Source organism: Gadus macrocephalus, chromosome 8 (assembly GCF_031168955.1).
Source record: "Gadus macrocephalus chromosome 8, ASM3116895v1".
NCBI classification, from domain to species: Eukaryota; Metazoa; Chordata; class Actinopteri; order Gadiformes; family Gadidae; genus Gadus; species Gadus macrocephalus.
The window spans coordinates 22,019,299-22,032,254 of record NC_082389.1 but is presented as its reverse complement, the minus strand read 5'-3'; the positions used below and the strand labels follow the sequence as shown (position 1 = coordinate 22,032,254).

Below are 12,956 nucleotides of genomic sequence, written 5' to 3'. Positions count from 1 at the left end.
AACGCTCTGCGCCAGTTGTAAACTAGCAACGACACATGCGCCAGTGACTAAGTCACTTGCGCCGGATGCAAGATAGGGCCCTTAGTCTGTTACTACATTTTGTGGCACCCCCCAGGGCATAGAATAGAAGAGTGAGGAGCATTTCAATTTCAGTTAAATCACCACAGAGTCTTGACTTAATGAAATAACATTAAAAAGTAAAATTCCTTAGCAACTGTGAGGATATTTTCAGACTATCTTTAAAAAAGCTTGTGTCCATTTCGTATTTTGGGCTAAACATGCATTTATTTTTAATCTGGTCGCCAAATACTTAGCATACCAGCTTCTCCTTTTAATTCTGAATCCATACATACCTCATATGTTAAATTTGGTTAATCTAATCAAAAGTTGTAGCAGTTTACATATTTTGTGGCGCCCCTTAGAGGCCATTTGTTATCTCAAAGTGTTCTATACTGCAATGGTCTCCTTACATGTCTCCCAAAACAAACTGAGGAAGCTTCAGCTTGTTGAGAATGCTGCTGCTAGAGTTCTAACAAAGAGTTCTAACAAAGACCAAAAATTTGAACATATTACACCAATTCTGAAATCGTTACATTGGCTTCCTGTAGGTCAGAGAATTGATTTTAAAATATATTTTTTATTAATCCCTACATGGTTTAGGCCGAAAATATTTAACTGATATGCTTCCACTACATAAGCCTTCTAGACCACTAAGATCCTCTGAGACCAATCTGTTAATTATCCCCAGAGTAAAATTGCCTGGAGAGCCAACCAAAGTTGGGGTGCCCAGAGGGCCTGGGTAAAAAGTTTTATTTTATTTTTTTACCAATATTAGCTTGTGAGGCGTCCAACTAGGTTTTTTTTAGGGTAGCTGAATATATCCCAGACATTAGTTTGGACCAAAAAATGACTCCTAAACCCTGAAATATTGATCTTTCATATTTAAAGTATGGATTCTGGGAGAAGAACAATGCTCTGATGATGCTGACACTCCTACCGAGCTGCCTCAGCAGCAGATGAGAAGCTGCAGACGGTGATCAGAATCATCAAGTCAGGGTTGCCGACCACGTGATTGTAGTCCGGGGTAACACCAGAGTATTTCCCAATGAAAAGCGAGCTTTCAGTGTGTAAATGTAAAGGTATGGTTCGACGTTGATGCAACGCAAGGGAGTTTAGGGACCCATTACGTCCATACAAAACCTCCTTGCATCCACAGCAAGGGCCTGACGTGCGCCTCTCAAAAGCTTAACCTTGTGCAGCAAGGGTTTGATTGTTCCGCTAACTACATCATTACCGGCAATCCACTTTTCCGTTTCTCACTTCCCTAAACACCTCCAAGTGTTTGAGTCAGTTGGCTGTGCGCAAGTTTTTCTGAGAAGAGAGAAGATGAAATGGACCAAATTGAATTGACGATAGACGTTACATGAGTCTTGGTCGGTCGGTCAGTCTTTGCAAAAAACATAGCGCCCCCACCGTTGCGGCGATGAATTGCATAGCAACATATAAACCCGACGCAGAACCAAAACAGGTTCACGGCTGCCTCAAATCGACTGCGTGGTCATCACATTAGGGTCAACGTGGAACCAAAAGCATCCTATGTGGTTCTCCATGCCATTTTCGAGTTGAGGGCAGACATTGAGGGAGAAAAGCCTGGAGAACCTGACAGTTGAAAACCAGCGTGAAGCTGAATGGATTTGAGGATAAAAGGCCTCAGACATCCAGAGATTTCGATGCAGAAAAAGTCCAAGATGGCGGAAGATGTCCTGGGGAAGACCGTTAAACAGCTCAAGACAGTCTTGAGCTTGTCCTTACTCACTAAATGAGATACACTATAAAAATAGTGAAACATATAGTCTACAGCGATTAAGTTGAGCAGGAAAGTAGATTACTACACAAAAAACGAAAATAGGACCTGGAGCGCATTTATCAGCCTACAATGTTCAGATTGACTCGCACTTACAATAAAGAAGCCATGCTAAAGGCTTAATTGCAATCTACTCAGTACTGACTATACCTTATGAAGCGTCACAATTTTCCAAATTGTGGATATAGTGACAAAATAGTTTTTCGCGATTGGTAGTTGGTGGTTTCGTGGCTGGCAACATCAGCTCTTACCTTTTTGCAGTGTGGCTGACTCAAAACTGAAGTCCAATGGAAGGAAATCTGTGCCTGGCCACTGCGAGAGATGGAACCGCTTCCTTTGTTAATGTATGCCAGTTTGGGGTAGGTGCCAGTTAGCAGGGCCGCCTTCACAATAGCCCAGTTTTCAGAGTTGATGTTCACATCACGGATGTCACTGCGGCCCCGCGCTCGAACAAAACCTGAAGAAAAACAATTTATAATTTGTTATAAAATTTTTATTAATAAGTCATACCTTATCAATATTGGTCCTTGTATCGTTATCTAATCTTATAGAAATGCATGAAGTTTGTTTGTTCCCCAAGAGGAGACATTTTCATACCCCCCCTCCTATCCAGGGTTTCTGCAGGTTTCAACAAGTAAAAAGTAAATGTAAGACTATTGAATACAATTATGAAGGCAAGGTAAGCCAACTTTATTTATGTATCACTTTTCATACACGAGGCAGACTCTGAGTGCTTCTCATTGAAATATAGTCATAAAATATAATGAAATAAAATAAAATTGGTAAGTAAAAGAAAACAAAGGTTAAAAGTTAAAAAGAAAGTGCAATATGTTTTAGATGTAGCAGAAAGTTAAAGCAAACATACAATTAATTTAAGCAATAAAATAAAATAGAAAAAAATGCATTGTAGAAAGTGCAATATATTTATGATTTTGCAGAAACTAAAGCAAAAATAAAAGTCTTCAGTCTTGTTTTAAAAGTGATCAGAGTTGGTGCAGGTCTTAAATCCTCAGGGAGTTTATCCCAGCTATTTGTTGCACAAGCCGTTTTCATACATGTCCTCTGCATTTTGCATTTTTGCCTTTTGTGCCAAAGGGGCACAGAGGACGCTGTCGCCTGCCTGCTGCATCTTGTCCTCCAGCACCTGGACTCCTCAGGCAATTTCGCCAAAATTCTATTCGTGGACTTCAGCTCCGCCTTCAACACCATCCAGAGACACCTGCTCATCCAGAAGCTTCACCACCTCAACACTCCACCCATCCTGATCCATCTCCTGCACAACTTCCTCAGTGACAGACGGCAAGCTGTTCGGGTAGGCACAACCACATCACCCTCACTCACCTCCAACACAGGAGCCCCTCAGGGCTGTGTGCTTAGCCCTTTCCTCTACACCCTGTACACCAACGACTGCACCAGCCCCTCCCACACCACCACCTTCCTCAAATACTCTGATGACACTGCCATTCTCGCCCTCTTATCAGACAATAACTCTGTATCAGTTTACCACAACACTGTCACTCAATTCACCCAATGGTGCTCACATAACTTCCTCCATCTCAATGTAGCCAAAACAAAAGAAATAACAATAGGTAACCCATCTCCCCAGCCCCCCACTCTCATCAACAATGACACAGTAGAAACAGTTGACAGCCTTAAATACCTTGGACTCACTCTGGACAATAAACTCAATTTCGACCAGCACACAACGGACATTCAAAAAAGGAGCCACCAAAGACTGTATGCCATCCGCAAACTCAAAGGACTCTATGTTGCCCCCCATCTCCTCCTTTTGTTATATCAAAGTATTGTCCAACCCATTCTGCTCTACTGTTCCACCTGCTTCTTTAACATGCTTACTGTCAAAAACCGGGCCAAACTTACACGTGTCACAAATATAGCTGCCAAATTAATTGGTCTCCCCACACCCACACTGTCAGAGCTCAATATAAAGGCCATCTCGCGCATTGCATCCGCAATAGCACAGGACAACACACACCTCTCAACTGCCATTTCACTGTCATGCCCTCTGCACGCAGGTATAGGTCCCTGTTGTGCAGGAGGGCTCGCTACGGCAAAAGCCTGGTGCCTGCAGCCATAACAGCACTCAATAAAAGGCCAAGATAAATCACCCCCAGTCCTACTCTGTGTAGATGTTTATGCAGATCTGTGTAGATGTTTATTTGTTTCTGTTTATTGTCTGTCAGCGTGCGGCCCACACTAGGCCGTGGCCGTTGGCCGTTTTCACACCTAACCGTGCTCAAATGGCCCCATTGTTCTCTGGCATGCACTCACACTAGGCCATCTGGCCGTGGCTGTTGGCCGTGGCAGCTGTGGCCTGGCCACGGAAGGCTCTTGTACATACGTCATCACGTCGTAACACGTCATCACCAAGCGTCCGCTGATTGGACCATAATAAAGTCTGCCGCCAGTCAGAGTTTTAACAACAATGGACAACAACACAGAGAACACACCAACAGTTGAACCGCTTGACGCGATGTTTACCGTTTAATGGGAAAGAAGGCTCGTCGCCTTTATTATGTCCGTGGTCATCGCATTGACTATACGTCATCCAGCTCAGGTTGCGTAGCCGTGCGTGTGCGCGTGTCGGCTCATTAGCATCTGTACCGTAGCGGCCCGTGCCGTAGCAGCACACCTCTCCCAAGTAGCCAAATTGGCCCGGCCTGGCCAGACTGGCCACACTCACACTGGCAGATTTGAGCACGGTTAGGTGCTAAATCGGCCACGGCCAGATGGCCTAGTGTGAGTGCACCCTTAGATAATAATCGGTTAAGAACAAGAACACTTTAGAAGAAACACTTTATTTAAATAAGAAACACTGAACCACACATCTAAAAATACAAACACACGCACACCTAAAAATAAAAACACACACGCACACCTAAAAATAAAAACACACAGACACACACTCTCTCAGCTATTGAGAGAATGGTGGAGAATCACATCTTCTCCACCATTCCGCCAACTTTGCCTCGCTCTCCTCATGCCTCGCCTGCTCCCTGGCACTCTCCTCTTGGAAGGGGTGTCTGGGGTGGTGGAAGAGGTGCCTGGGGTGGAGGAGCATGAGGGAGAGGTGGGAGGGCTGGTGGCAGTGGACTCAACGATGTCCTGAAAGAAAACGAATAAGAAGGAATTAGGAATTATATGCCAGAACTGGGTGATATGGCCATATGTTATGTACAATATATAATAGCTATGTACACAATATAGTACTGCCAAAAAATACATTGATTAACCATGTAATAATACTTATAGAATATTACTAATATAATATAATATATTAGTATAAAGCTTATTTTTAACTTGGAGTCACTAGAACATGGAAGATCTGGATATCATACGACATGAGCCCCGCAGCTCCCCGACCGCGGGCGGCCCGCGAGAGTCCGCGGCCGGGCTTCGAAGCCCACGGCTGGGCTGCAGAGTATAATTAATAAAATAATTAATAGTTAATTACAGAGAAAACACTTACATTTGTGTTTTTCCAATCCTGTCGCATCTTTTCGCCCTCCATCTTGTCTAGGATATTTCTTGATTTTCCGTTTTCTTGCAAGGTATCGTGGGAGAAAGTCAGAACTGAAGCGCTTTGAGTGTGCCCATCGAAAATCTCAATTTTGAGGGGATGTTAGCCCTCCCCCTTACCCCTTAAGCTACCTTTAAACTGGTATTGGGACATGGCTCCACGGCGTGTGAACGCGCAACAGCGAGGGCTAGGGCTGAGATTTTGAAGCGAGCCAAGTAATGGGATTCAACCTTATTCACACTTGATGCTATATGTGGACATCAATGTCGTTACAACATCAGTAGAATCAACAGGGGGTTTAGGGGGGTGGGCTTGCAAGGGGCGGGATATGACGTAGGGTCTAACTTCACAGGAGGCGGGATAAGGGCGGCTGCTGTCACCCTAGTTTGTTTTGGTTTGACCGCAGACAACACTGAGGCAGAACGGGCAGAACTCATCGCGATCATCTTAAATGATGCAATATATATTCCGTTGCATCAACAACACCTGGAGCATCGATCGATGAAAGATTGTAGCAAGAGTTAGAGACAAACAGAAGAAACGACAAAGAAGAAAGGTGTCACGAACGACTGCGTCTTTTTATGCTTCATTTCTCATTTAACAAACACTGGGACAAATGGCTTTTTAAGCCCAAATGCCATCATTATGTGCCATAAAACTAAAAACACAGACTGAAAACAGTCAAGTAAGAGCTTGTGCCTTTTGGAATGCTAAACGTGCTCATTTGCATTAAACTTGTAACAAAATTCAACTGACGTAAATTGATTCGACAGAGATGTATTAGATGGGCCTACCTAATAAACCGTTGGAACACACAAGACCGGAAACCATAGCAACGCCGGTAAACAAATCCCGAGAAGCCCAATCCCTATGAGAGCTCCCCACACTACGGCCATCCGGAGGCGCACAGAGCTGTTGGCCGTGATATTATATGTACAATTATATTATATTATATACTATTATATATAGAGCTCCGAGAGTCGCAAACTGCAACAAACACTTCCTCCTCCATGCTGCAGTTCACCCCGGACTGCACTGCACTGAGTTTGACGGTTGAACGCTGATTGGCTGTTACGTTACACGTCGCTCAGTTGTCACGCTGTTGAACGCTGATTGGCTGTCATCATGCGAAAATCGCGTCAAAGTTGATAGATTTAAACTCAAGCGAATTTGTCGCGGCACAAATCCTGGTGAACGCGCTCGCCTGTGCACGGCGAAAGTGTGGCGCGACAAATCAAAACTTGTCACCGGTTTTCTCTCGCGAATTCGCCCGATACGCGTCTTTAGGTTCACTTTGTTTGGGATCTTGTCGCCCCGTCGCGTTTGGTGTGAACGCACAATGCGCTTCTTCCACCGCGGCGACATGTTTGCTGCGTTCTGAACCAAAACAAAGCAGCTTGTGTGTGACGTCATGACGCATTTGCTGCGACTGAAACCGATAAGCGGAATTGTTAAGCAGGCTTGCTAATGATTCCAAGGAATCGGTTGACTCGGAACTGGTTCTGAACAAGAACCGGTTCTCGATTCCCATCCCTAGTTATGATAAGACTGATCTTTTAGCGTTCACAACATACTCAGCAGTGCCAAGAGGTATTCAGTGGTAGTAGACGACTGCATCTGTTTATTCCCCTGTCAACTGCTGGTATGGGTCCACTGATGAATGACTTAATGTGTAATTTTTCCAGTTTGTCCAATAGTTCAGTGAAATCCCGCTTCAAATATTTTTTTAACATTCAGTGAACAAAAGGTTATTATCGTTTAGGGGACCACTCAATGACATGCAAATGCAGGCCGAAGCGTCAAATGGTGTGAAATGCCGACTTTCTACTCCTCATTCACATATAAGCTAATTAACATTTCCTCCGGCGAAAATACTACCTCAGGGGGTTGTATTTTTTCAGGATGTCTTCAGGTTACCAATGTCAGGATATGCGGCCCATCGGGAGAATAGCAGTACTTTCGTGTATGTGTGAAAGCAGCTATAGTAACTAAATCCTGCTTTCCCATGTGTCTGGTTTACCCTGTGGATAATTAACAGATTAGTTTCAGAAGTTCTTATGTAACGATGCAAGAATTGGTGTAATACGTTCTGAAAAAGCTGTAGTTGCCTTAGTTTTTTTTGGGAGACCTGTAAGGAGACCATCGCAGTAATCAAGCTTACTAGGGATGAAGGCATGTACACGTTTTTGTAAGTCCTGGGTGGACATGAGCCCTCCAAGTCTTGCTATGTTTTTAAGGTGATATGAGGCAGATTTTGTAACTGATTCAGATTGACATTGATTGAGATTTGTTAACTATTTGCTGAATGTATATTGCTAGGCAGTCATAAACATTCTTTAAGAGATGGTAGGTGATGTATCAAGGCAACAGGTGGATGGTTGTGTCAGTGTGAGTTTCCACATGAGTTTTAGAGTATATGACATTAAAGCATGTCATCATTGCCATGTTACTTTTGCCTGAACACATTTTTGTTTGAAGTGGAGATATTGATAGAGCGGATTATGCCTTCAATTTTCTCAGCATAAAATACTGCAAACTTTCTGCGTGGAATGGAGATCAGGTGGTATTTGTGTTGGGGGATTGGAAAGTCTGTCAACACTTGCAAATAGGTTTTTTGTATTATTATGGGTCCTATAAAACCATAGGAACCCTGCTGTAATCGTGAGTATTATTATTATAATGGTAATAATAGGTCAAAAGTGAAAAAAATTAGCAGGCTTGTAGAACTCTTGAAATTACTTAGGGCTAACAAGGATGTGGCAATAAACTATAGGTGGCGCTATTTCAAGTCTTTGAAGTGCAACATACTCAACAGGCTGCATTAAAGGTCCCATGAAATGCTATTTTATGTATTCTTTAATATAGGTATTAGTGGGCAACTAACACAGTATTCAAAGACGTTCCCGAAATTCAGCCGTGGTGCAGAGTTACAGCCACTCCGAGCCAGTCGCACATTGAGCTTCCCCCAAATGCGCTGTTTTGGTGTCTGTAGCTATAATGCAAATGAGGAGGAGCGAGGCGGGTCAAGGAGGAGGGTGGGGTGTGGCCCTGAGCAGCTTGCAGCCACAGTACCATGCGCTCTGTTTACAGTGGATGTATCGCAATGGCGAGGCGCACACAGCCTTTAGCCGTGTTCTGTAAATATTCTAGAACACACGGGAGTCCTGGAGCTCTCTATCTAAATATTATCATATAGCCTAGATAGATATCTATATCATATAATATATATTATCAGGGCCAAAAGCTGTGTGAGCCGATATTATGAATCTCAAATGACCGCGTTGTGTTCTCCGACGTTCCTGGTTCTTCCACGTCCACATCAATGTGAAGTAGACTGAACCGCGACAAGGAGGAGAAAGGGATTGTTTCCGGGCAGCGCTTAGGCACCTCCGCGTCCGGCGGTGGTCCCTCAGCGGGGCTTAAGCGGGAGACATTCGCCGCCAACAATCCCTTTCTCCTCCATGTCGTGGTTCATGTTCTTGAGGGAGTCAAAGCCAAAGTTCCTTCCCCCCCAATTCATTCTCAACGTTGGCTGAGATAACCCCCACTACGAGTCTCGTTGTAGAAATACCAGAGACGAGAGTCCGACGTGTTATGCGCCATAACACCAAAAGCAGAACGGTTATCCAAATAACAAGGAAGTGTACAACACTTGCGTTACAGTCCTGGAGCTCTATATCTAAATAATATCATATAATACATAGATATCTATATCATATAATACATATTATCACGGCCAAAAGCTGTGTGCGCCTCCAGACGATATTATGAATCACAAACGAATTTGTCGGGCTCTGCGATGTCTCTGGTTCTTGCACTTTCACATCAATCTGAAGTAGACTGAACCGCACGCTGCCGGCTGCCGGCTGCCCGCTGCCGGCTGCCCACTGCCGGGCAATGGTGCCTCGCAGCAACCGGCGGCATGTCGCAGTTCATGTACTTCAGCGAGTCAAAGCCAAAGTTCCTTTCCCCCAATTCCTTCTCAACCATGGCTCAGATAACCTCCACTACAGTCTCGTTGTGGAAATACAAGAGACGTCGAAGAACCGACAAGAAACACTTGCGTTACAGTGCGTGTATTCATACACACACATGTGGCGCTCGCACGGTTGTGTCTCATTGGCGGGCCAACGTCTCTGGGCGGGCCAGGCAGAGTAAGGGGAGGAGCTTAGATGCTTTATGACGACATAAAGAAAGAAATTTCAAATCAGCGCGCTTGAGCCTCAGTTTTTTTCCAAAGGCGAGCAGAACAGCTAGTGCTCGTTTTACACCAATCGCAAGTTTTAGCCACTGGGGGACCATAGGCAGGCTAGGGGAACTCACATTTATGTTAGAAAACCTCATAAAGTGAGATTTTCATGTCATGGGACCTTTAAGACTAACTGCAATGAATACAACTTGACCTAACACCCAGACTCCCAACAGATTGTTGCTTTTACCATTTTAGTTCCGGAAATTGTAAAAGCTTCAAACTCTGCACACATCTGCCAGGTGACTGTGGGACTATATGGTGTTAAATTCATAGCAGTAAGGCCAAAGACGGCAGAGATATACATTTTAAAGTGAAATAATTGAATATCTCTGATATTTAAATAGCTCTCACATTGCATCAGAAACGAGTAGGCTCGGCGGTCGAATATGGCTACTAAAATGAGATTATATAAACCCATGGTATATATAATCCCATGGAAAATTTCAAGGCCCATGGCCATAGTATACCCATGGCAAATTTCAAGGCTAGTTCTGAAAAAAAAAAATTATGAATTTTTTGAAGTAGCCTATCTGAACTGCTGCCACTCTCCAAAGTGGGATTGGCCTAAGCAGTACACATGTATTGTTTTGACAGTGGGTTTTGACACAGTATGCTTTAGAAACATTGTTGGTGATTGTTTTGATATGTTAACTTCCGATAAACCAGGCTTTAAGGCATACCAATGCCACATTCGGGTCAAATGACTCTGCCCGTTGTCAGTCAGAGCTCACAAAAACTGACTTCAGTGCTCTCTTTAGCTACCTTAAACAGTGTGGTAAATCTGTATTTGTCTCGGGTCCAATTCCTACCATTGGGCGCAGGAACGAGCGTTTCAGTAGACTTTTGAGCCTTAACACTTGGCTTCGGGACACTTGCGGGGAAACCAACGTGGGCTTTATTGACAATTTCGATGTTTTCTGGAACAGACAATCACTCTACTTGAGGGATGGATTACACCCAAACGCGAAAGGCTCACGCCTGCTAGCTGCAAATATCCACTATACCGTGACATGCATAGACACATGCAGATGCAGTCGCCATGCTCAGAAATGACTTCCTGCCTCTGACCTTCGCTCCTCTCCTGTGGAAACTACGATCCCCCTGCAGCTTACAGCATCTAGCGCCCTCTGCTGTCCCATTCCGGCATTGACAACTAATAGAAAAATACCCAAGACTAGGCAAAGTGGAAAATATGGAGTGCATCGCCGCGTATTACGGAGCTTGCAGAGACCTCCACCCTCAGCTCTGTCTCCTATCACCATGGAGCTGTTTAATACACAATCCCTCACAAATAAATCCCTCCTCATAAATGACCATATTATAGAGAAAAGGCTTGACTTCATGTGCCTAACTGAAACCTGGCATAAACCAGCGGACTACTACGTGCTCAATGAAGCATGCCCGCCTGGATACAACTACATGGAGAAAGCCCGCAGCTCTGGTCGTGGTGGTGGACTGGCCATCATACACCGGGCTGAACTAAAACTATCTCCTCTGCAAATTCCTGACCTTTCCTCTATGGAATGTCTGGCCTTCAAATGCAAACATCCATACCCCATGACAGTGCTTCTCATTTACCGTCCTCCAAAGCCAAACTCATCTTTTTTACCAGAGATAAGTGATCTGCTCACCTCACTCTGCAGTATCTCAACAAACATTGTCATTGTTGGTGATCTTAATATCCATGTCGACAACCCCTCCTGTCTGTTTGCAGCAGATTTCCTGAATGTGCTTGAGTGTCTTGGCCTGCAGCAGCATGTTGAGGTCCCTACTCACACCAAGGGGCACACTCTGGATCTGGTCATCACTGACACTGCCCTAATTAATAACATACAGGTCTACGATCTTGGTGTATCTGACCACAAGGTGGTCTCAATGGCCTTTACTTTTATGCTGCCTACCACTACACTTAGGCGTCAAATGTCTTTTCGCAACTGGAAAAGAATTGACGCAGCCACTATGAGCATGGATCTCCAGCTCATCACCTGCCCAGCATCTGCATCAGCGGATGAATTAGTGGAGTTCTATAATACCTCACTGAGCAGTGTTTTTGATCTCCATGCCCCGGTCAAATCACGTATTGTTAATTTCTCACGGTCTGCTCCATGGTTCACTCATGAACTGAGGAAAATGAAAACAGCTGGGCGTGTCTTGGAACGGCGATGCAGGCACTCTGGGCTCACAGTCCATAAGCTGGCCTTCCGTGAGCATCAAAAGGCCTACTCAAATTCCCTTAAAGATGCTCGCTCACAGTTCTACTCCAGCCTAATAAATGAAAACCCTGGAAACTCTAAACAGCTTTTTTCCACCATAAAGCATCTCCTGAAACCACAACCATCCTCCTCAACTGAAGCTACAGAAGAGCAATGTAACAGCTTCGACTTTTTCAGATCAAAGGTCGACAGCATTCGCTCTGAGATGTCCAGCTCTCCATCTCTGCTTCCCTCTGACGCCAACACCCTATCTGCAAGTGTGCTGTCTCCCCTGCATCTTGCTGAGGTTCAGGAGAGACATGTTGAGGAAATCATCAGGAAAATGAAACCCTGTACCTGTACCCTGGACCCCATTCCCACTGCTCTGCTCAAGTTACACATCCCCACTCTCAGTCCTCTCATCACCAAAATTGTCAACCTTTCCCTTCAGTCAGGCTGTGTCTCGCCGGCTCTCAAGGTCGCTGTCATCCGTCCCCTTCTCAAGAAGCCCACCCTGGACCCGGAGGTCCTAGTCAACTACCGGCCTATCTCCAACCTTGCCTTCCTGTCCAAAGTGCTAGAGAAGGTAGTTGCTTCTCAACTTCAGGACCACCTCAAACACAACAACCTGTTTGAAAAATTCCAGTCAGGATTCCGTTCAGCCCACAGCACTGAAACCGCCTTGCTCAGGGTGACGAATGACCTGCTGATGACAGCCGATGCAGGATCACCCTCACTCCTCATCCTCCTGGATCTGACTGCTGCATTCGACACAGTGGATCACACAATCCTCCTAGAGCGCCTCCACACCACCATTGGACTGTCAGGCTCTGCACTCAAGTGGTTCCAGTCCTACCTATCTGGCAGAACTGAGTATGTCTCACTGGGAAGATGCAATTCCAGACAGCTCCCTGTCTCCTGTGGTGTTCCACAAGGGTCTGTCCTCGGCCCCATCCTCTTTATTATCTACATGCTCCCCCTCGGCTGTGTTGTCAGCAGACATGGGATGTCCTTCCACTGCTATGCCGATGACACACAGCTGTACATCAAAACTGCCCCAAGCCCCTCTGCTGCCATGTCATGTCTCACTGCCTGTCTTGGGGAGAT

At 45.0% G+C, this 12,956-nt stretch overlaps 1 protein-coding gene across 3 annotated transcripts in view; it reads right to left on the bottom strand.

The window, feature by feature from the left end:
- ythdc2 (YTH domain containing 2) overlaps positions 1-12,956 on the bottom strand; it is a 225,158-nt gene that overhangs the window by 62,928 nt on the left and 149,274 nt on the right. For all 3 annotated transcript variants that reach the window (XM_060059908.1, XM_060059910.1, XM_060059909.1), the window contains exon 24: positions 2,116-2,321. In XM_060059908.1, coding sequence (XP_059915891.1) covers positions 2,116-2,321 — 206 coding nt within the window. The remainder of the gene's footprint in view (positions 1-2,115; positions 2,322-12,956) is intronic.